This window comes from Peromyscus leucopus, chromosome 16_21, assembly GCF_004664715.2.
Source record: "Peromyscus leucopus breed LL Stock chromosome 16_21, UCI_PerLeu_2.1, whole genome shotgun sequence".
In the NCBI taxonomy this organism is placed as follows: Eukaryota; Metazoa; Chordata; class Mammalia; order Rodentia; family Cricetidae; genus Peromyscus; species Peromyscus leucopus.
The window spans coordinates 35086459-35110625 of NC_051084.1; the positions used below are offsets into that span (position 1 = coordinate 35086459).

General features: G+C 53.4%; 1 protein-coding gene across 1 annotated transcript in view; it reads right to left on the minus strand.

Moving 5' to 3' along the window:
* Positions 1-24167, minus strand: part of Cdh23 (cadherin related 23) — a 382909-nt gene that overhangs the window by 98016 nt on the left and 260726 nt on the right. Inside the window, exons 20-27 of the mRNA XM_037199816.1 lie at positions 18921-19033; positions 17631-17738; positions 11750-11939; positions 11273-11418; positions 9277-9496; positions 7602-7754; positions 5750-5863; positions 2341-2489 (exon numbers count right to left, since the gene is read on the minus strand). Coding sequence (XP_037055711.1) covers positions 2341-2489; positions 5750-5863; positions 7602-7754; positions 9277-9496; positions 11273-11418; positions 11750-11939; positions 17631-17738; positions 18921-19033 — 1193 coding nt within the window. The remainder of the gene's footprint in view (positions 1-2340; positions 2490-5749; positions 5864-7601; positions 7755-9276; positions 9497-11272; positions 11419-11749; positions 11940-17630; positions 17739-18920; positions 19034-24167) is intronic.

Genomic DNA, 24167 nt, shown 5'->3' on the forward strand with positions numbered 1-24167 from the left:
TGGACCAGACCTCTCAGGACAGTGGTAGGATCAAGACTGGCTGGCACTAGCTGTATTCTTTGTGTTATGGCAACAGCTTCATCAAATGACCTGTGGAAGCCGGCCCACTGCAGTATGGGGTAGGCTGCTGGGAATCCCAGCCTTCTGTCCCATCTCCCACGGCCAAGGTCTTCTGCTGCGTCTCAGACTTGAAGATTGGGCAGAGGGAACCTAAGATGCTTACTTAGGTCCTGTTCCAGAGTCAAGTGACCTGGGACCCCATCCCAGGGCTGCCCACCCCAGCCTGCTATAACCCAGAGTAAAGTCACCCAATATTCCCCAAGACTAAGCTCTGGTTTTGCCATTCCCCAGATCCAGAGCCCTCACTGGCTCCCTTTGCCCACTGGATGTACCCCCTCCATGGTATGCAGCGGGATCTAGGCAGTAGATCTGTCTAGCCTCATCCTGGCCAGACACTTAAGGCAACTGAACAACGTGCCCTCCCTGTCTATGGTCTAAGTTTGCTGGCACCTGTACTGTGAGGCCTTCTTTGTCTCGCAACAGAACTGCCCTTCCGTCTGGAGCTCCTCCGGTCTCTCATCTGTCTCGGGGAGGCCAGCAGCATGCACAGTCTTGCCTGTCTTCTTTCCTACAAGCCTGGGAGCTGCGGGGAGCTGCGTCTTGTCCCAGTACTCACTGCATCCCCAAGGCAGCAGGCATCTGCTGTGAGCCTGACCCACACTGACTACCTAGTGTCCCCGGTGAGACCCCTAGAGGAAGGTGGCTCTCCCAGCATGGGCTCTCCAAGCATGCTATGGAGGAGAGGTCACTGTGCCTTCCTCCTGCATCCTTGTGATGAGAGAGAGAGAGGGAGAGAGGGAGAAAGGAGAGAGAGAGAGAGAGAGAGAGAATGCATCTTTGCAGGGCACTTCTAGGGCCTGGGGGACAAAATGTCCCGAGACCCTGAACATCTGAGAAGAGGGGACAGCAGGGGGGAGCCCTGTGTCACTCAGGGACTCCAGGATGTGGACTTAAGTCTTATGAACATAGAAACCAGCATTTCAGGGCCAGGAAGCAATCCAGCTTCTCCCCTAAGGGCCTTGAACAACGGCCCCCTTGCCTCTTCACCCCCTCGAAGCATCTTAGGCTAGACTCCTCCATGGCTTGCTATGCCCTTATGTTGGGTGAGCTACAGGTTCTGGGGTGCCTATCAGTGAGCTGGGGATGTCGGGTACTAAGTTAGGGTGGTGTTCCATTGCTTCATGGACAGGGGCTCTAATTCTTTCCTTACCTGAGGCCGGGGGGTGGGGAGGGACCCATTTCCTCCCTCCCTGTGGGAGCCAGCCGCTGGACGGTCTCTGGCCTTCCTGGACTCTATTATAGAGTCAGCTCTCTGTTCCTTTCTTGACCACCCCCAGTGCTCCCCCAGGGAGGTAAGCACTCCTCCACCTTCTGCTTTTCCTTCCCTCCGGAGCTGGGGGCACAGTGGCGGGCCAATCTTTGTGGAGTTTGGCTCACCCTTGGATTACATGGAAAACACTGAGTCTGGGGAGGCGGGCCATTCAGTCCCTGTCTTCCCGCAGCAACTAAGCCCCGCTCCTGATGTGTGTGGACGGATGTGCGTGTGTGTGTGTGTGTGTGTGTGTGTGTGTGTGTGTGTGTGTGTGTGTGTAGTATGTACGTGTGTGTGTGTATGTGTGTATGTGTGTGTGTGTATAGTATGTACGTGTGTGTGCGTGTGTGTATAGTATGTACGTGTGTGTAGTATGTACGTGTGTGTAGTATGTACGTGTGTGTGTAGTATGTACGTGTGTGTGTAGTATGTACGTGTGTGTGTGTGTGTGTGTGTGTGTGTGTGTGTGTATGTAGTGTGCGTGCGCGTGCACACGCTTGCTTCATTTTCAGGGTCATCTTCCCTCTGGGCCTCTTAGCTGCGGCTCCTCCTCTGGGCCAAGGAGCCCTTTCTTCCTCTGCCTGCTTTCTTCCAAGAGGGGAGCCTGGCCAAGAAGCTGTGAAAGCCGCTCTGTCTGGCCCTGTTGAGCCCTGGCTCTCTCTCTCTCCTTGAGTCCTTTCCAGGAAAGAGTTACTTTCCCCTCCCCGATGCTCTGAAAGGCTCCGGGGGAGGCTGAGGCGAGCCAGGGCCCTGTCCTCAGCTAACACAGATGGGGGCCCACACTTCCCAGAAGGGAGGAGGGATCATGTATCCCTTTTCTTGAAGTGCAAGCCATTTCCAAGCCACCCTGGATCCCTCCATCCCCCCCCCACCCCCCGGCGCTGTTCCTACCCCTTATGACATGATATTACTGAGCCAGTGACCCCAGGGCTGAGCATAGCCCTGCCTGGCCCACGTCTGCCACCTGCCTGCACAATGCTGTGGCCCTCTGGGATGTCTTCTGGGACGCTGGCCTCATAGCTGCTCTGCAGGAAGATGGGCCGGTTGTCATTCACATCCAGAACTGTGACGAACACCGTGGCCGTCCCTGTGCGCCGCTTGCCTACAGGGCCATTGTCTGTGGGAGGTGAAGGAGAACAGGCATTAGAAGGTATTTAAAGTACTCCAGGCCATCAACCAGAGTTACACCGTCCTACAGCAGCCTCAAGGGATGGCAGCTCCGTGCCCTTCCAGACCATCAACGACGCTAACAATACCCAGGGCTGGCATCATGCCATGTCACAGATAAACTTCTCTGGCTCATTCAGTCCTCACAACAGCCTAGGGAAGCAGGCAGGATTCTCCTTCCCAACTCTGCAGCTGAGCTAAGCAAGTCACTGATGAAGGTGGGATGAATGGTCGAATTTTCAGGAACCTGTGCACATTATTCATTTCATAAAAGGGGCTTTTGCAGCTGTAATTATGTTAAGACTCTTGAAGGGAGGCCAGTCCCATCATCTGGTTACCCAGCGATTAAGTGTCCTTAGAAGACAAGGTACTCTGAGCACAGTGAGTGCCTGTAGTCCCTAACGGGAAGCCAAGGCAGGGGGATTGTTAGAGTCCAGTGATTTGAGTGCCGCCTGTCTCAAAACATAACCATCAGTACAAGAAGGTCAGGGGGAGATGGGGCCACGAACCAAGGAACCCTGTGGCCACCAGACATGGAGGAGCAAGGAAGGATTCCACCCAGAGCCGTGGCTCTGCTAGCTCCTTGATTTTGAACTTCTAGAACCACATCTGTGTTCTTTTAAGCCACCCAAACTGCGTTGATTTGTCCCAGCAAGCCCGGGACCCACACAGGCGAGGAGATACATTGCTGTCCACTGTCAGAGCCAGGATGCAGTGAGGGGCAAGGGACATGGGGTAAGACACCTGGGTCAGCCACCTCAAGGGCAGGTGCTTGCTGCTCCAGTCACAGACGAAGGAAAAATGTGGGCCCAGGGACACCGGGCTTCTTCTCATTTCTCAAAGAGACTGACCATCTGAACTTTGGAATAAAGGCTTTTTAAGAAAAAGACTGAGTTCCCCACTAAGTATTATTGTTCCTTATTAAACATCAGGTTGGCCGGAGCAGTATGCCTACAGGATGGGCTTGGCTCTGTAACCTAAAGCATGTTGGGGCTCCGCCGAAGCCAGCCAGGGTGGAGAGCTATACACAGGTGCCATGGCTCCACCTGGGAAAGCTGCTGGAGGTCTCCCGGAAGATGGCACTCCTGCCCAGTGTCGTATGCCCCAACCAGGACATTCAACCCAGGAAGGAACCGGGGAGTTGGGTTGGCTGGGTGACTTGGTTTTTCTTTCCAGTCATGCTGGGGTACAGGTCATTCACTCCAGGGTGGCCCCTTTTTCCTCTTCTAGGCTCCGCCCTCTCTTCCCAAAGGCCCTGCGTCAGCTGAGGATGCTGAGCTAGGAGACCTTCACGGAGGATGGAACCAGAGCCCTGAGCTCCTGCCAGCTCTAGCCAAGGCTGGCTCCAGTTGGGTGATTGCTGGGGGATGTCTTTCTGTACGCTGTGAATATACGTTGTTCCCATTGGTTAATAAATAAGCTGCTTTGGCCTATGGCAAGGCAGCTTAGAGGCAGGTGGGAAATCCAAGGGGAGAGACAGAAAAGAAGAAAGGCAGAGGCAGAGAGACGTGCCCACTGCCAAAGGAGCAACAAGATGCCAGCAGATGGGTAAAGTCATGGAACACGTGGTAAAATATAGATTAATAGAAATGGGTTAACTTAAGATATAAGAGCTAGCCTCGCAAGAGGCCTGCCATAGGCCATACAGTTTGTAAATACTATTAAGCCTCTGAGTGATTATTTTATAAGTGGCTGTGGGACTGCAGGGCTGGGTGACACCAGAGAAACTTCTGGCTACAGGTGATGGCTTTCTAAAAGGCAGTGTCTTCCCAGGCGGCACTCAGGATGGGCAGAGAACAGAGCAGGACAGAGCCGGCTGGGTGGGACAGTTGGTCAGAAGAGTGTGGCGTGGCTCATTCCTGCTCACCCAGTGCTCCCCACCAACACTGTGAAGGGGATCCTGGGAAGACCAGGAGCCACTGGGGCGGGGGTGTGTGTGTGTGTGTGACACAAGCCTCCCCACATCCTTCTCCCCTCCAGGACCCTGAGGGGCTCCCTACTGCTTAGAGAGCAAAGGCAAAGCCTTTAGTTCATGACTCAGATCTCTACATCCTTCCTTCCCTGTTTGATTATAGCCTTTCCCTCCAGAGCATGCTAGACCTTGGGCTAGTGGCTAGAGTGCGGTGGGACACACTCATGCATGCATGCACATGCACAGACAGACACACACACACATGCACAGACAGACACATGCACACATACATGTGCATACAGACATACAGAGACACATACATGCATTTGCACAGACACATACACAGACATGCACGCATACACACACACACACACACACACACACACACACACACACACACACACACACACACACTATACCTCTCGTCTGCCCATCAGCACATCTTACCCTTTCCTGGGAAGACCACACCTGACTCTTCCCACCCGCTCCGATGTTGAGATGGGTGGGATACACTCCCCACCCCATCACCCTGTCTATAACATTAGAGATGAACAATTTACAGGCATAACTGAGCACACCTCACTTCCCCAGCTATAAGGAGGTACCAGGCCACCAGCATGGGCCAGATGAGATGAACCACAGCTAGTCTAAAGGCTGAAGCTGGCAAGGCTGGGGAGAAGGCTTCTCTCCTGCTACACGTGAACCTGGGAGGATGCTGAGCTGGGGTGGCTGTCATGAATGGCCACCCTTGTCCAGAGAAGGACACAATCAACACATAGGGACAGAACAGCCAATGCAGGGAGACCAAAGTCCAGTGGTCCTCCCTGAGCCCTGCCTAGTCACTGCCCATTTATTTCAATTGTTGGTTGTTTGGGAAAAGTCTCATGTGGCCTCGGATGGCCTCCAACTAGCTGTGCAGTTGGAAATGGTTTTGAACTCTTGATGCTTTTGTCCGCCCCTCCCCTGTGCTAGGGTCACAGGCATGTACCATCATGCACGGATGCACAATGCTCATGTCACCTGTCTCCCCTTCCGGCTTTGTTCTGGCACAGCAGCAATGAGTCTACTTGGTGGTCTGCGTGTGGCCTCGCCCTTCTTAGCACTGGGACTGAAACCATCCACCCCACAGTGCAGCACGGGACTAAAATCATCCACCCCACAGTGCCCAGTAACACTATAAGTGTGGGGGGCTTTCTTCACTGGCCCAAGGGCAGAGTTTGGGCTCTGAGTCTGGCTCCCCAATGTGAACTCTGCCTAGGATAACTGTGCAGGCAATGTGCAGGGCAGCTGGCGCTTACCTATGGCTTCCAGCACGAGTGCGTATGCGGCTGTGGTCTCACGGTCCAGGCCGACGACGGTTCTCACCACAGCATCCCGGTAGCCCACACTGAACTTCCCATCCACATTCCCCCCTGCAGGCAGAAGTGAAGGAGGACTTAGGTTGGGCAGCAGAGCTCCGGGTTAGACAAAGGGAGGCACCATGACTCTCCTCCTAAATGGGGACCTGCACAGGACCCCTCAAAAGATGCCGTTCATCTCTTAGAGGTGGAGGGTGCAGCCTGTGTGGCCTGAATGACTGGAAGCATGAGTGTTCAACATCTATTGAGCACCTACTGTGTACCAGGCACTCTAATTATGGACCAGTTTATCTAACCTCCACTTGACCTGAGGTTCTGTGCCCTGTCCTGGGTTCCTCCAGAATGTCAACTCCGGAGCTTGGGTCCTGTCCATATTGCCCTGGCCTTTCTTTCAGAGGAGACTGAGCAGCTGACTTAGGTAAGGGCTTTTTACATGTGGTCAAGGACTGACTTTGGGGTGGGGCACTGGGTATTTCCCAGGACCCTCATCTTTGGGGATAGGGAATGGTTAAGGACTCCAGCTCTCTGAGTGGGGACCCAGGGAAGAAAAGAATGGAGCAGAGGGGCAAGTGGACAGGAGACAGGTGACACTTGGTGGCCATGGATGGTGGTCCTCTTGTAGGGTGGAGCCAGGGGGAGAGTGTTCCCTGGGATTAGTGAGGGAAGAGATGCAGCCCATGTGAGCTGGCTGCAGTACAGCACTCTAGACAGCAGAGGGCGCCATTGCACTGTGCTTGGAACAATTGGGGAGGTTCAATAGGTTTCAGAAATTGAAGAAGGGGCCAAGGCCAGCGAGCAGAAACCAGTCACTTTGTGGGTCCTGGGAGGTCTCCTCTCTCTTTACATGGTTTGCCCCGAGGGAAAGCCCTGGAAGTCAACTTCTGGGCACCTCACAGTCTAATCCGTAAGGGACAGAACCCAGTTCTGCACTGGGCACGGAGGAAATGAGCAGCGGTTAGTGTCAGCTGCAGAAGCTCTAGGCTGGGGTCTTGTTAACTGTGGCTTCCTGCAAGGGTCTTTGGATTAGGAGATGAGCATGAGGAGGAAGGGAGGAAAGGGCCTTGGAAGTCACTGTGGCTACAGGAATCCATGGATGGCATGGGAGCCTGGGATCCCTTACTGTCGGGGCGAGGTGTCAGGGAGGGTAGTGTGTACACTGCGTACATGTTCAGGTATGCGTACACAGAGGCAGTATATATGTGACAGGGCCCCAGATGGCTCACAAACACAAAGAAGGTGGTTATGGGAGGGCTGAGGGATGTGGGAGGGCTCTTCCCACCTCCTTGGCATCCTGGTGCCTATCAGGTGGGCCATGCACTGAAGAAAGCCCAAGAGCTGTTCTAGCTCATGAGATGATGAACATGTAGTGCGTTCACCATTCCTTACAGGCTCACTTTCCCCAGAGATCCAGGGCAGGACCGCATCAGCTTTAGTCACAACTCTACTGGTAGTAGCTACGGAGCACGTTTCAGCCCAAACTAATCCATTTAGGGAGTTTGCAACCATCTGCCTCTCAACAGGCAGGAGTTCTCGGGGAAGGATGGAACCACATTCCTGCAGTGACTGTGTTCTCACCCTCAAGTGGAGTGAAGGGACACCCCAGTCAATACTGTCCCTTCTGCCTACTCCTCCCAGGACACCTTCAGCCTTGAAGCTCCCTGGGAACCAGGAGCAAGCCCTTGGGGAGGCACGGGGGTTGAGGCCCATGTCCCCTTGCCATGCTCTGTCCCCACCTGGTCCAGGTCCCTGTCAGGAGGGTGGGGCGGGGCCAGGAGGCAGCAAGGGGAAGTACCTGTGATGAAATAGCTGAGCTCCGCATTGAGGCCCACGTCATTGTCTGTGCAGTTCAGCCAGACCACACGGAACTCACGGGGAACGTCCTCAGACACGGACACGTTGTACACAGCAGGGAAGAAGGTGGGCGTCTCATCGTTCACGTCCAACACTGCAAACAGAAGGGCCACACTAGGCTAGGCCTGGCTACTACTGTGGATGCCCAGGACCATGCAGCGGAGGATTTCCAAGGGGGTCATGGGCTCCAGGTGACATCTGTGTCAATGCTGACTGGTTATGGATCTAGGGGTCCTGTATGGTAGCTGAACTAGAAAGGTTCAAACTTACCAGAGCTAGCACACACACCACCCGTGACTACCAAATGTAGGTGTGATAAGGCCAGTATGTCCTTAACAATAACAACAGCAATAATAATCATGACAATGATACCAAGGGTTTCTCACATAATCCACAGTGACACCAAGGGTTTCTCACACAGTCCACGGCCACTCCTCATGGCATCGTTCTGAGGTAGGCATCCCCAGCCACAATGTGGATGGGAGGGCAGAAGCCCTGAGCAGTTGAGTAACTTGTCCACTGTCACACCATGACAGAATGGAGGGGCTGTAGCCTTGGAAAGGTCTACCCCAGTTTACGAAAGGGATCCCAAGGAAAGAAGCTGGCCCTGAGGGGTTTCCTTCCTAAAAATTTAATTTCCCTTAAATATTTGTATGGCCAGTTTTTCACACCAGCCCCCCCCCCTTTCCTGAGCATATGGGGCTTAGGGTGATCCTTACAAGTGGGCTGACGTCCCCTGTTCTCTGTAGTGTCACCAGAAGTGACAGGCCATTGTTAACTATCTGTGGTTTTGCTGGTCTTGGAAGAAAGGTTCTTTGAGCGTCCTCTTTGAAAGAGGGGACACACTTCTTATTCTTCTTATTGACTCTTTGGTGAAGAAGTGGGTCTCCAAACTGGCTCCCAGCATCTACAAGGGAGTCTTGTATCCACAGGAGAGAGGAACAGCTGGTTCTGAGATGCCTGTTATCCCAGGTCTCCACTGAGGAGGGCAGGGCTGTGTGTCTGAGTTAGGCTAACCACCTGCCTGCTTCCCTGTGTCCTCTGGATGGAGAGGCAGGAGGGCCAGGCCAGGCTAAGCCCTGCTCATACTTCCTCAGGGTCCTTCCTGCCTCCAGCCACACTCTGTCAATGTCTCCATTTTTCTCAGAGCTAAAGACCTTGCAGATGGGATTGTATTCCATCATACAGGGCAAGCGCAATGGCACTTAGCTCCAAGGGAGTGGAGGCCCCTAGCCAACTTCTTCCCACTGCAGCCATACCCTCCCATGAGAAGCCCTGTGGTTCCGTACTCACAGAATGGGAAGTCTCCTTTATGTCTGAGGAAACACTGGTTTTCTGAAGATGACAGGCCTGCTCGGAACCCTGGGCTCCCAGCCTTGACCCTCTCTGTAAATACTGTGATGGGAGACTAGGAGGGGTCAGGGCCTTAGTGGGGTTCTGGGCTTTGAGGCAGTGGCCAGGTGGGGACAAAGCTCAGTTAGCATTTTGGACATAGTAGAGGACATCAGGACTGGGCTGCTGGGCTTCCCACTGGAGAGGGGACCCTATGGCTAGCGCATGGCCGGCAAGTGATGGCGCTGCCCCAGACCCAGCTCCTAGCAGGAGGCACCCCTCACCGCGGATGGTGAGCGTGCTGGTGGAGCTTTTGGTAGGTGTGCCCGCATCGGTGGCCACCACCCGCAGCTGGTACTCGGCGATACGCTCCCGGTCCAACTCGGCTGTGGTCGTGACCACGCCACTGGTGCTGTTGATGACAAAGTCCATGCGCGGCAAGCCCACCTGCATGCGATAGGACACCAGCCCATTCAGGCCCTCGTCCAGATCGATGGCCACCACCTGGGGGGAAGGAGAGGCTATGTGAGATGCCAGGAAGAACACTTTCCCAGGAGTAACTTCTCCTTTCCTACCAACCAGAGCTCAGCGCATCCAATACACTTGCCCCCCCTGTGAACCTCAGGCTGACCGCTGTCCCCAGGGCAGCCTCCATTGGGCAGGGGGTCAGAGCTGGAAGCTTCTCAGATTATCTCCAGTGCAAATGCACCGAGTGAGACCAGGGTGGGAAGGATTTTCTAGGACCAGATCCAGGCCCCCCAAAGTATGCCCTTCAAGCCCTGATATCCTTTTAGGAAGCCTTTCCAGGCTTCCAGCAGGCCCTGGGATCCTATACTTTGCCATGGTCCAGAACCTTCTCTCATCCTCCAACCCTTACAATGCTGGCTGGCTGTATCATTCAGCCTAAAGATCCATTCATCTCTTGGGCCTTGACTTCACAGCCTCCAGAACCAACTCCCCTCCCGGCTTTATAAGTTAAAACAGAGACCAGAGTAAAAAAGATACCAGGGCTATTCTTTAAAAACCATAGGACGATTTCATCTTGTACATTTCATCTGAGGTTTAAGCCAGGCAAAGCTCTTCCCAGGGTCCCACCCTGTTCCCACTGGCAATTCCAGCCCTGGTCAGAGAGCTCCCCAGCACATGACTCAATACACCGAGAATTTCACAGGCTCACACCTGAGAACTTGGAGAAAAGTCCATAGCCATAGCGAAAAACAAGAGCCTGGTGGTTTAATCAAGACTCTTGCCACCGGAAGACAATGGCCTCCTTTTAGTGCAGAGAACGGACAAGGCTTCTCCACGCTTCTCCAATGCCTTCCAGGATGGGGGCTCAGTGTTTTGACTTTATTTGGGTCTAACCCCTGAAGAAAGTTCTTATACATGTTCAGCAGAGGTCTTTCTTGGTTTAGGTCCTACCCTGGCTCAAAAGTCCACAGTCATAACCTTGAAGTTTTCCCAGAGTTCCTAGGAAGTTCCTGGTAGGACATCACGTCCTCTGAATCAGTGTCCTCTGAATCAGTGTTCTCTGAATCAGTGCTTCAGGGCCCCCCAGAATAGAAGGGTGATAGGCAGGGGGAGAGAGGCCCTACCTCTTCTGAGCTGTGGGGAGTTGGGAAGTCTTATTTCTGTACAGAGCTGCTTAGGGGCTCACAGGAGAAAGGGGGTTCTTTTTTTTTTTTTTTTTTTTTTTTTTTTTTTTGGTTTTTCAAGACAGGGTTTCTCTGTGAAGCTTTGTGCCTTTCCTGGATCTCGCTCCGTAGACCAGGCTGGCCTCAAACTCACAAAGATCCACCTGGCTCTGCCTCCCGAGTGCTGGGATTAAAGGCGTTCGCCACCACCGTCTGGCTCTTGGGGGGTTCTTATACAGGTGTGTTGAGCCTCACACGTCTGTTTTGTTCTAGAACCATCTGTAGCTTGGACATTGGAGTCTTAGGCCAGACCTCCATGAGCTGGGGAACTTTCTGAATCAGCTCCCCAGATTTCTATGCACCCTCCTGGCTTCTGTTTTTGCCCGGTCCTACTCCTTGTCCTTGCCTGTGACACAGTGTCTCCATCTCTCTAAATCTGCCTGTTCTTCCAGACTTAGCTCGAGCCTCTGTCCCCTGAGGCCTTCCAGACTACCTCAGCCACCACAAATCTCTCAGCACCAGTTGTCTCCAACTACATACTGTTGGGGGTCTTAGTTGGCACCCCCCCCCCCCCCCCCGATGAAAATGCTTAGCACGGAGCTCATGGACTTCTTGGCCCACAGGCACAAGGTGAGTGAGTAACACTTACTTGGTAGACAGAGACCCCTGCAGAGGTGCCCTCAAGAACCTCCGCCACAAAAGGCAGGTTCTGGAAGGTGGGGTCGTTGTCGTTGAGATCCAAGAGGTTCACAAAGACTGTGGCGCTACTGGTGGCCTTCAGAGGGGGTCTGCCACCTGGAAGGACAAGGAGGAAGGAGGCAGGCACGGGAAGACGGGTGTAAGAGAAAAATGACGGAGAACGGGATAAATACACAGACCCTGTCCCAATCCCCAGGAGTCCCTTAAGGGGGGGCTTGAGTCAAGTGTCCCTTCCCAGCCCCTCCCTACTGCAGGGCGCCACGGGGGTGGTCACATCTGGGATGTAGACACCACTTTATTCTTAGCGATGAGATAACCCTCTTGAGTGGGCTCCAGGACCCCCAAGGACCACCCATGGGGGCATCCCCAAAGGCCAAGAGCCTCTGCCTATGGGGGAGCACAGAGATGGCGGGGCAGGAGTCCGTACAGTCTGTGACAGAGACAATGATCTTGCGCATGAGCTCCGCCTCCACGGGGTCAGGGTTCTCGCGGTCCAGCATGACGTGGGTGGTGCGGATCTTGCCCGTGGTGCTGTTCAGACTATAGAACTTATTGGGGGGCTGGATGCTGTACACCAGGGTGCCATTCTCCCCCAGGTCTGGGTCCACGGCCACCACCTGCCCAGGAAGGAACAGACCTCTTACTGAGTTACATCGCAGTCCCTGGCCCAGGCCCAGGAGCAGGCAGTGGGCTCTCTTGCCCAGTCAGGGCTCTGTTGGGAATAGGAAGTGGGAGGGGCATGAGATTCACCAGGATTGAAGTCTGGGTTGTCCGGCATCTTCACCCATCAGCAGACCACATGGAAGCCCCCTCCTTATTCAAGCTTGGCTGCCCCACGTATAAGAGTGGGATGGGCAGGGCTAGGGAGGGTGGCCGGGGATGTGGTTCAGTTGCTAGAGTGCCTGCCTAGCAGCCCTGGGTTCCATCCTCAGTACCACATACACTAACGATGGTGGTACATGCTGATTTCCTAGGACTCAGGAGTTGGAAGCAGGGGGATGAGAAGTTCTAGGCTTGGGTACTGGGAAGGCTGGGCGTCCTGGCCCTCTGCTGAGCGTTGGGGAGGATTTGAGCCCTCTGCTGAGTTGTGGAATCTGGGTCCGTTATCACAAGGCCCTTTCTTTCTCCCTCTGGCACTCCCGATGGTAGAGGGCTTGAAAAGCACTAGGCCTCTGTGACATCAAGGCCCGGGTAGGGAGCCATTAGCTGAGTCCCAGTTTGGAGAGAAAAACAGAGCCCAGAGATGCATGGGCCAGACTCAGGGTTACACAGCATCAGCCTTGGGGTGATCCTGTTCCCTCTCTGGCGGCCTCCCTGAGTCCCCCGAGACAGCAGTGGCTCTCACCCTCCACCCCCATCCCTCTGTGTTACAGAACCTTGGTGACATCGGAGGGGGGGGGGAGAGAGGATGGCTGGAGTCCCAGGAGCTGCATCAGGACAATGTCATTAACTTCACGACACAGGGGGGCAATGACAGCCAGGGCTGGTCAGCTCCTCCGTCTCACTTGGTGTGAGCTTTTATGCTCTGGCAGCAGAATTTGTCCCTGCTCTGGCTTAATCCCCAGCCGAGGTGTCTCTGGGGTCACCAGACCAGAACAGATAGCTATCTGGCCAGGGTCTCTACTTGTCACCTTCTCTGGGAGGCAGGGGGAGAGGCTTCCAGGGCAGTTCCCTTGCTAGCGAGACCCTCTTCAGTCCGGACGTCTCATACCAGACTCACCTAATCCTACCTCAGCCTTGTAGTAGCAGAGGGGTGAAGAGGGGCCCCCACCTTCCTGTCCTTGATGCCCTGTCTTGTGGCCACACTGCCTCATGTCTCCAGCCTCCATGATGGGGCCCCATCACCCTGTTTTGCAGCAGCGGACAATTCATTCCCAGGCATAACCCAAGCTGGGCTGCGACAAGCCGCTGAGGAACAGGGGCAGCAGGTGTCCCTTGTGTTTTCTGTGTGTCTCTACAGTTACAGGAGGGACACGCCTCCTTATCCCTGTTTCCCTTATCCTCTGGTTTCCCTTGAGGAAACCAAGACTTGGAGCCAAAACAACCCACCCCAGGTCACAATGTGGGGCCAATTTCATAGTGAGGAAGACACTCTCCTGCAGAGGACTCCCAGGTAGCTGTCCCGTGCCCTAGTTGGGGGTGGGGTGGGCACAGCCCTTGGCCTCTCAGCCACTTTGTGGTCATGGGGTGGGTAGGGGGGGCCTGGGAGAGGGCGGAGGCTGAGACCCTGCCTGGAGGCTCCCCGCTGGGCAAGTCTGTGGACTCTCACCCTCTCCCCTTATTTATTTCCCATTTCACGCTCGTCATTTTTCTCCCACCTGACGGGGAATAATTCTCTCTCTCTCTCCCTCTTCTTTATTTTGCTGGAGGGCGTTGAAAGGCTCTAAATCAATGCCCATCAGCAGGTCCTTGAAGGAGGCCACAGGAGCAGCAGGGAGAGCTGGGCCCAAGCTCATTGACTGGGGGGAGGGCGGGGGAAGCATCTAGCTTGTAGTGTATGATGTCCATCAGGAAGACCCTCGGAGCCCACATGTCCGGCGTCCTGAGGCCCAGAGATGCATGCGCTCTGTTAACTCAGAGGGCATGGAGTGAAGGGACACATGGACATAAGCTATCTGCCACGAACTCTGAAAAATCCTTGTTTTTCATCACTTGGCGCTTCTGGAGTCATGGCTGGCGTTTATGCCAGAGTGGACCTTGGGAGGGCCCTAGGCCACCAACGGATTCTCCAGATGAGGAAGAGCCAGCCCAGCCACAGAGCTGGAGGCTGAGTGAGGGGGAAGTGAGTCTTACCAACCCAGCGACTGAACACAGCCTCCCACAGCAAGTACTTGAGATCTATGGCTTAGCTCCGGTGTGCCTCACTGTGCCCCACAGCGACCCCCGATGAGGAGGAGACTGCAGTGGGAGGTGACTGCTGACAGTGGTGGCCACCAGGTCCTGGGGCTTCTGACATGGCGGGCGGGCGGGCGGGCGGGCTGGGGGGGGGTCTAGGGGGATGGCCCAGTGGGTAGAGCAGCTGCCGCTCAAGCCTGATGACCCAAGTTCAAACACTCAGGTAAACCCACATGAACGTTGGAAGCAAAAGCACACGGTATGTGATGCCAGCTCTCTTAGGGCAAGATGGAGGCGGACACAGGAGACCCCTGGAGTCCCTTGGGCCAGAGAAGCCTGGAGAATACAGTGGTGAAAGACAGGAGGACCCTGACTCAAACAAAGTGCAAGGCACGGCCTGACGCCTGAGTGGTCCCCTGATGTCAATATGCACACCCACACCCACATACATCACTCACATACACAACACAGCATTAACATACAACCCCACAAGATCTGACCACCGCAACCTCAAGGGGAGACTCTTACTAGTGCCGTTTTCTAGGTAGTGGACACAGAGAGGGTCAGTAACTTGCCTAAGGTCACAGAGCTGACAACTGGTATCGCTGGATACCCAGGTCCTTTGGTACCAGAGGCTGCCTCTTTATCCGCTAAGCTAGCATCTTCCTTATAAGCAGGTAATTTAACAGATATGCCTGGGCTATGGAACTTTTCAGGGGGAAATGTTTTAGAGGGGGGCGGGGGGCATAGTTAGCCTCTCTCAGGGGTGGCATCTTAAGTTGGGACAGAGAGGGGGAGCAGGTGTAGCAGAGGTCAGGAAGCAGCCTTGTGGGGGGCTGATTGTGCCAGTGCTCAGGGAGGGGAGGGGGGTGTGCAGGAAATGGAAAAGTCAATATGTGTACATGTGTGAGTGTGTGCGCATGTGCACTCACATGTGTGTGTGTATGCACATATGCAAATACGTGTGTTAATATCTGTGCATGCAGAAGTATGTGCATGCATATGTGTACCTGTGTTTTTGTTAGCGCACGTGTGTGTGCACACGTGTGTGCATGCATGTGGTGGGTGTGAAGAGGTAGGTCAAAAGGCAGGCCAGTCCCAACGATGTCACTTCCTCCTTATGGCTACCTGGTTCCTTTGTTAACGTCTCTCTCCTATAGCTACCTGTCTTGTGCCTAACCACAGCCCTACCTTGCCTGGGCTGCCAGGAGACCCAAGGCCTTGGGGCCTTCTTAAAGGAAGTACAGTGCTCTCACGGGTGTGCTTTAGGGGTAGGAAACTTAGAGAGTTTCTATGGTGAGTCCTCTTGAAATGACTCTTCGATGACCAACTTGATTAACATATGAGCCACTTGGTTTCTGGTATCTTTCTTGGCACTCATCGTATACAATTGGGCCTCCTACCAAGTTCTGGAACATTCTTAATTCTAGAGAATCTAACCTAGAATTCATAATTCCATGTAATTAAATGTCTACAAATGCTGCATGTCCTTATTACAAAAGCTGCATATTACATTTGGTAGCTATTTAATACAACAAGCCTTTAATTCTGATTTTACTCTCTTCTTCCTGAGAAGCTTGGGGCTGCATCCCCATGCCTGCCATGCTGTCTGGGAGCATAGGTGTCTGTCTATCTGCTCAAGGTAACCATGGATGGTCCTGTAGGCTATAGGAGTGTGTGTGTGTGTGTGTGTGTGTGTGTGTGTGTGTGTGTGTGTGTGTGATATTTATCTCGCTCTGTCACTCTGTGCCACATTCCCCTGAGACAGGATTTTTCACTGAAGCTAGAGCTAGGCTGACGGCCAGCAAGCTCCCGCAATCCTGTGTCTGCCTGTCACCGTGCTGGGGTTATAGGCCTGTGGACATAAAGCCGCACCCAGCTTTTTTATGAGTACTGGGATCTGGACTTGGGTCCTCGTGCTGACAGAGCAGACACCGTCCGCACTGAGCCATCTCCCCAGCCTGACCCTGGCTTTCACACTGGATCAGACGGGAGCCAGTGGTGAGTCTGAGCAGAGGGTGGCACGGGCCTAGCCCAAAGCCCATGCTCCCTGAAGGTTTCCGTGGTCTAGCTCCCCTTAGCGCTACCTCCCTCCCCTGCCTCTCAGTTTCCTTCAGGAGGAATCTCCCAGAAACACAAGGACAGACAGGTGTTTAGAGGTGGGCACTCTGGCCGCAACTCTTGGGATTCCAAGTTGGGAACTCGGAGGAGATGGTTTTGAGCCAGCACCAGGGTGCCCACAAGGTGGCAGCAGAGAGTTCCAGAGGGACCCAGCGCCCTAGAGGTCTATCCAAGCACCCAGCTAGAGGTTTCTAATTGCAGCCACAGCAGTCAGGCTTTGAAAACTGGTTCATTCTAGACCACCCACCCTGCCCTGCTGCTTGGGATTCTCTGGGGGGAGACATGATGCTCCAGCAGGAGGCCACTTAGATCTTGCTCATGTGGAAGCCCTAGGCAGGTGATGTTCCCATCCCACTTCCTCTTTGTCCTTCTCTCCAGTTTTCCATTCTCTCCATCTGGTCCAGACAGACCTTGTCACTTCAGGACCTAGCTAGTGAGGAGTGAGAACACTAAAGAGTGAGTCAGGGCCCCGGGGTACCTGGGTGTCGGTGGGGCAGGTTCTCAGAACCTGATAAAAAGGCTACGGACCCTGTCCCGGTCAGCCTGGTTCTCCAGTTCTTCAGGACCTGGGCCTCTGCCAGGTACCCTGTGAGTCCACATAGGGACAAAGGGCTGGGCTAGGTGGTTCCTAGGTCCTTATTGAAAAGCCACCAGGCTTGAGTTCAAGTCCCAGCACCATCTCTTACTAGCTCCTGAGACCTTAAGCTCTGAGTCCTGCTGCCAGGGGAAGGCATCATGAAGATGAGGGAGAATTCATGAGGACCCCTTGGGGTGGTGTAGGGCAGGGCAGGTCTTCAATCAACTGAGAGCTGTCAGAGTTCACGTCCAACACAGGACTGGCTGGGCGGCAGTTGGCTAGACATTTGGGGACCCAGCCTTCCTAGATGAGGCTACATGGGGTTCAAAGGTGGAGAAAAGAAAGGCTCACAAATGTGAATCTGAGAGTTGGGTAGAGCAAGTGGGACACAGGCCCTCCGGCCTTCAGCTGCTCCTGCAAAGCCAGGTTCCATTCTGGGGCCCAGAGACTCTGGCTGTGTTACCTTTCTCTGCTTTCTGTTATATGCTGAATGTAGTAGGCGCACTCAGGACATACAGGTGAATTCCTGGCATCCCCTGTCCAAGAACCCCTGGGGTGAACTTCAACCCCCTGCTGGGGCAACCCTGGGAGCTGACGTGGGCCAGAGCTAACCAGGCCAATGGCTGCAGCGACTCAGTGGTAAAGGACATGGGCTGGCGCTGGCTCAGAATGAAATACCAAGCCCAGGAGTCCCTGCGGCAGGCCAGAGGATCATGGTGGGAACGCATCCATCCATCCCGGCAGGGTTCCCCGGCAGTGCTGTGACTCTACTTACCGTAGTCACGTCAGAGTCTGGGGGTGTCATCTCCACCAGGTTGATGTAGTAGGGAGCATCCTTCCAGGTAGGGTGGTTGTCATTGATGTCCAGGAGGGTAACATTCACCTGTGGGCCGCAAGGGGGTGTTGTGGTTCGCTAAGGCCAACCAGGGCAAGGGCAGAGTCAGGGCGTTCAAAGGTTCTAACAGCTCTGCCATTCTGGGTGTTTCAAGGAGAGCCTAGATTGTCAGGGACAAAGTGAGGCTAGGTCCCTGCCGGAGGAGAAGGCTCAGGTCTGTCCCAGGATCGGGCAGAGAATGGATGGGGGTGTCTGGAATCCCTGATGTGACCAAGGCTTTTCTTACCCATCTGGTCTCAGTGAAGGTGACACCCAGTCGGGGATCTGAGAGAATCCCTGGAGCCTCCCAGTCTCAGCCACAGGCCAAGTGATTTCTCTGCTCCTCTGCCCCCCACCCCCACCCCAGGAAATCATTTACAGGACTGGGCTGTGATTCCTATTAGCAGGGATGGCCTCTACAGAGGTGCACGTGGCAGGACTTGCTGTATCAGTTCCAGCCAGGCGATGCCGACCCCAGCCCAGAGCCTCTGGCCTGGTACAAATGGGGCAGCTTCCCAGAGTGGGTGAGGACCACGAGGCAGGGTAAAGAAAGGCTTCCAGGGTGAGCCCGAGGCGGGCACGAGGAAAGCGGAGGGATGTGGCTAGAGCAATGGATCCCCAGTGCCATCCTCCCTCTCCTAGGGGCCCCTGGTGCCCCCACTGTCTCCATCACCCCTTTTGCCACCAGGAGCTCACTTAGGGCCCCCCCAAGTTTCTCCCTCTTCCTTGAGGCTCCTTTGTGGTGAGGAGACCTTGATGGGCTTCTGGGCCTTCCCCGAGGGCTAGTGGCAGGGAGACTCAGCATCATAGGTGTTTAGATGGGGTGATGGTCAGTCCCCAGGGGACACGAAAGGGCCCTGATTCCTGGGCTGGTAGGAATTGTGGTTTCTGCTTAGATGCCCTGGAGAGCAGGAGAGCATTCTGGGAGGCTCATGGCCTCTGCTCTTGCCCAGCTGGGCCTTTGGGACAGAGTGGAAGTATTATTCTATTGTGCCCTCCCGGGTGTCTTGGGTCGTGGCGGCAAGGCCTTTTTCCTATGGCTGCACTCTGCAGACGCCATCTCACAGTGTCTCAGCCTCTCCTAGTGCCTCAGCCTGGTTCAGGATATAGTGTGCAGAGGCCTGATGAGGCAACCTGAAGGTGAGCCGGGAGGAGGGCCCTGGTCAGCAGGGTAGGGAGGGAGGTACTCACTGTGGCAATGCCGGTTTTCTGGTTGTGGCCCACACCCCCATCCACAGCCCTCACAATGAGGATGTATTCCGATTTGGTCTCTCGGTCCAGCAGAGATGTGGTGGTGATTTCTCCTATTGGACAGAGAGGTAGATGAATGACATGATGTGTGTGGGGGGTGGGGTGGGGTGAGGGGTGGGGTCGGGGGAGGCAGGGAGAAGGGAGCAGACATAGAGATATACTTGCAAGCTGCAGTTGGCCACAGTCACGGCAGTGGTGGCCTCTGCAACTGCAGGGGGCCCACCTCTATGCTTGAGAGGGTAGAACACCTGTGTTTTAGAGGAGACTCAAGAGCTGGGCAATAGTATCCCATAACGGGGTGGCTTTGCAGATGTGGGGCAGTGGCTGACAGAGTCGGAGGGCCATTGGGTCCCAGACCCATTCACAGAACACCCGTGGTTTAGATTTGACATTGCATTCCCCCCGCCCCCCGCTTTATCAGCTCCTCTAGTTACTTCAGTCCCCTGTGCCTCAGTTTCCACACCTGCCCAGAAGGGAACTATGACAGGACAATTTTACAGCAGGGCTATCGTGAGGGTCATTTAGTTAATGTCATGAAAACCTCAGAAGAGCCCCAGGCTCTATCTAGGGATAATGTCACCGGGACCAGTGGCAGGAGGGTGACACCCAGGCTGGAGTTCACACGTGTCTGAGCTTGTGGCTCAGGTGTGGGCATGCAAACCCACAGTGTGTGAGCCAACAGAGTTCTGAGTTAGCAGCCATGAAATACTTCCCCAGTTTCCCCATCAATGGTCTAATTATACCACCTGAATGTGTGTGTGTGTGTGTGTGTGTGTGTGTGTGTGTGCAAACAAGTTATTAACAGACATGTTCAAAATAAACTACAATTTTTGTCAGGTGATTTTGCCCTTTCTTTGGTTCTTAGGTATCACCGGCACACCAACGTCACCTTGGTAGTCTTTTTTTTTTTTTTTTTTTAAGATTTATTTATTTATTATGTATACAGTGTTCTGTCTGCACACACCCCTGCAGGCCAGAAGAGGGCACCAGCTCTCACTACAGATGGTTGTGAGCCACCATGTGGTTGCTGGGAATTGAACTCAGGACCTTCAGAAGAACAAGCAGTGCTCTTAACCTCTGAGCCATCTCTCCAGCCCCTTGGTAGTCTTTTATTTATTTTTCTGGCGTGTATGCGTTTTCATGTTGTAGATGCCAGATGACAACTTTGAGTGCTGTATCTCTGGTGCCATCTGCCTCGTTTTTAGGGGCAGGATTTCCCACTGGGACATGGGACTCACTGATTAGACGAGGCTGGGTGGCTAGTGATTCCCCAAGGATCCATTTGTCTCTGTCTCTCCAGCCCTGGAATGACAAGCACATGCTGCTGTGCCTGGCATGTTTATGCGGGTTCTGGGAATTGAACTCAGGTCCCCACGTTGTGTGACAGACACTTTACCAACTGAACATCTATCTCCCAGCCTGCATGGTAATCGTATACTAGTAAGTGTTTGACAAACAGCTCCCCAAAGAGAACAAAAGCCATTTATTGATTTCAGTGGTATAAATACTTCCCCCAGGGCCATTCCAAGCCACTAACTCCATGGCCTTGACCGTGGCATTCCCAGAGCAGCTGTGAGCCAGCAGATCTGAGCGCATCACTATGGCCAGGCCAGGCTCCAGACCACAGTGCTGCAGGGGATGGCATCTACTTTGAGAACAAAGACCCAGATTTGAATTCTCTGTATAGCCTTCCTGGGATGAGTGTCCCTGGGGAGGAGACCGAACCTCCTCTTTGAGCCTCAGTTTCTCATTTGTCAGAAGGAGCTCAGAATGCCTTCCAGGCAGAGATGTTGCAACAGGGCTATCGAATGGCTCCAGCAGGAGAGCCCCTGCCCTGCACGCATGATAACCCGAGTTCAATCGCCAGGACCCTTGTTAAAGCCTGGCATGGAGGCATATATTTGTAACCCCAAAGCTGTGGGGAAGGCAGAGACAGGAGGATCCCTGGAGCTCACTGGCCAGCCAGGGTGGCTGGATCAATGAGTCCCAGGTTCCCAGGTTCAGTGAGAGAGCCTGTCTTAAAAGGAACTATAGGGGAAAACTACCACTGTTCAGAAACCAATCATTTCCTTCTGCTAGACCAGTGGTTCTCAGCCTTCCTAATGCTGCGATCCTTTAATTCAGTTTCCCATGTTGTGGTGACCACCCCCCCCAACCACAAAATTAATTTCGTTGCTCCTTCATAACTGTAATTTTGCTACTGTGAGGAATTGGAATGTAAATACCCGAGATGCAAGATATCGGATAGCGGACCCCCAGGTTGAGAACTACTGCAGTAGACTGAGTTTCCCAAGGCAGGCAGAGACTTAGGTGGTACCCATTGTTTTGTTCCTATGGTCTGAGCTGTGCGACCTGGGACACGCTACTTAACATCTCCATCATAAAGCAAGGTCAGGGAGAGCTGGCTCCCCAAGGCCCCCTTCACCCTGATATTTCCCTCCCTGACACTGTCACCTGTCCTGGGTTGAGCAGGGAGCCGGGGTTGGAGGACAAGGTAATGGAGGTGCCACAGCCGGAGACCACAGACCGGCTAGGGTCTGCCAAGGGAGCCATGCTCCTCACGGGGTGGTGTCAATGAATGAATTGGTAGGGTTAGGAAGAATTTAATTTGTAAAGGTTTTAAACATGAATTTATATTCATGATAGATGACCTTTCACATCTGGGAAATTAGATTCAATTAAGGCCTGGCTAATGCAACCAAGGATCTCAGAGGAACATGTTCCCACTTTTGGGTAGAGGACATGTGAAGAGAGCCAAAAATGCTGGGGTCCTCACTGTACCCTAGGGTGGAGCTGGAGTCTCCAACCTGCAGCAGGATGTGGATGGCTGGCCGGACATAGTTCATATATGGCTTTATGGACCCCAAAAGTAAACATTTGAGCTCTGGGATGAGCTGGTCAAACACTGAGAGACCTTAGTCAAATTTTTAGCTTGGCTCTTGCCTCAGTTTCTTTATCTGGAAAATGGGTGTGATGCTAGGAGGGAAATGAGCCAGTGCTGGGCACTTGGCTAATACATGGTGCTGAGATGCTCACTGCAGGTTCCAGATCCGCAGATTAAACTCTCCTCTGATCAAAACTACTCTAAAAATTACATCCAAATTGAGCAATGTAGAGGCATTTTTTTCTTGTCATTATTCTTGGCACAATATAGTGTCACAGTTTGCTTGTTTGTTTTGTGAGATGGAGGTCTCATGTGGCCAGGGTGGCCTGGAACTTGCTATGTAGCTAAGCATGACTTTGAACTTCTGATATTCCCATCTCCACCTCCTGAGTGCTAGATTCCAGGCCTGTGCCACCACACCTAGAATGGAACCCATGGCTTCATGTATCCTAGGCAAGCACTCTACCAACTGAGGTAGCCTTAGCTCTGGGACAGGTGTGTGTGTGTGTGTGTGTGTGTGTGTGTGTGTGTGTGTGTGTGTGTGTACACGGGCATATGCAAATGCAGTCATGCATGCATGTCCCACAGCAAACTTGTGGAGAGAGCAACTTTGGGTGTCAGTCCTGACTTGCCACCTTGTTGGAGACAAGGTCTCTTGTTTGTGGCTGTGTAGCCCAGGCTGGCTCGTCTGTAAGCTACATTCTCCTGTCTTTGCCTTCAATCTCAGAGCAGGAGTGCTAAGCTTACAGACACACGTTACTGCACCTGGATTTATGTGGGTTCTGGGGAATGTGAACTTATGTTCTCACATTTTGTAGCCAGCGTTTTACCATGATGACATCTCTCCAGCCTTCAGCTGGCTTTTTTTTTCTTTTCTTTTCTTTTTTTTTTCTTTTTACAAAGAATGTACATCCTATGTGGTGTTCTTAGTGACTGAGAGATGACTGCAAGGTGCCGGGGGGGAGATGTATGGGTCATATGCAAACCCTGTGCCATTCTCCCTAAGGGGTAGCAACACTTTGCTGTCATTGGGATTCATGGAGCTGACCCTGGGCAGTTCTGAGGTGTGACTGTTGCTTCTAGAAATGTGGCTTGCCAAGGAGGATGCTCAAAGTGTCGGAGGAAGGCCCAAGGTGGAAGGAGAGACTCATGGGAGCCTGGGTCTCCTGTCCTCATCCTTGTATATAGCAATACCAGCCATCTGCTCCCAGAGTTTTGAGAGTAAGGGCACAAAGGAGCTGTAAGGACAACCTTGATCCAGGAGTTATGGGCAACAGGAAGGTCCTGCTAGACCGCTGACCACCTGTGGCAGGGATGGCAAGATGTCCGGAGTTCTTGCCCCCATGTTCAGGGTAACCTGTTGCTGAGTGGTGACCACTAGGCAGGGACTCTGTTCCCCGAGCTTTCTAGCAGTGAGGTAGCCTCTGCCTGCTGTGGCCAAGGTATGTGAGGGTGACTGAGTCTCCTTTAGGGCCTGGCCTGTCAGATCCACCGGGTATAATATCTCTTGTATGTTTTCTCCTTTTTCAGAGAACTTGGAGACACAATATGGAAGGGACCTGGGTTTAGAACTGTCACGTGAAAGGCCATTCACTGAACATCTGCCCACACTGCTGTGTGTTCCTACTGTTCCGAGTCACTGGGAGTCTGGGATAAATCTGCTGGCATCCAGAGTTCCCTTAAACTTACAGAAATGGGCCCCTAGAAGCAAGTGACTGGCATGCCCATGCAGCTGACCTGGACCCCAAGAGGACCATACTTTATACTTCCTACATTCTAGCGCTGAGTTCGGCACCTTCCAAATGAGCATGAGGGGCCCCAAAGTTCTTCCTGGGCATGGATGAACAGCCTGGGGTCTTGTACTTTTTTACCTAGTCCCCCCCCCCAGCAGCTTCAAGGAGGAGAGAACGTTAGAGCTGTACAAAGCATCTTAGAAAGAGTTACACAAGATAAACGAGGAGCTACAGATGGGGCTCCCAGGTGAATATACAAAAGAAAAAAATGGTAGCGATTTTGTTCTGTGCTTCCTACAGGCTGATTTTAGGTGTGTTCATTACACTCACCATCTAGTGCACACAACAGCTCAAAGACAACGTTGGAGTGTATAAAGAGGAACACAGATTTAAAACCCAAGTGAGCAGCCAAGAGAAAGGATACTTAGGGGTAGCACATGTCCCTGAAGAGTGGTGTATGTCAGCTATTCAGAAAACAAATAGTTTTAAATACTCTTTACCCTTGCAAGGCAAGGTTTGGTGGATATGTTTGTGGTGGGATCGCTTCAGGTAAGATGAGTACTTAACACT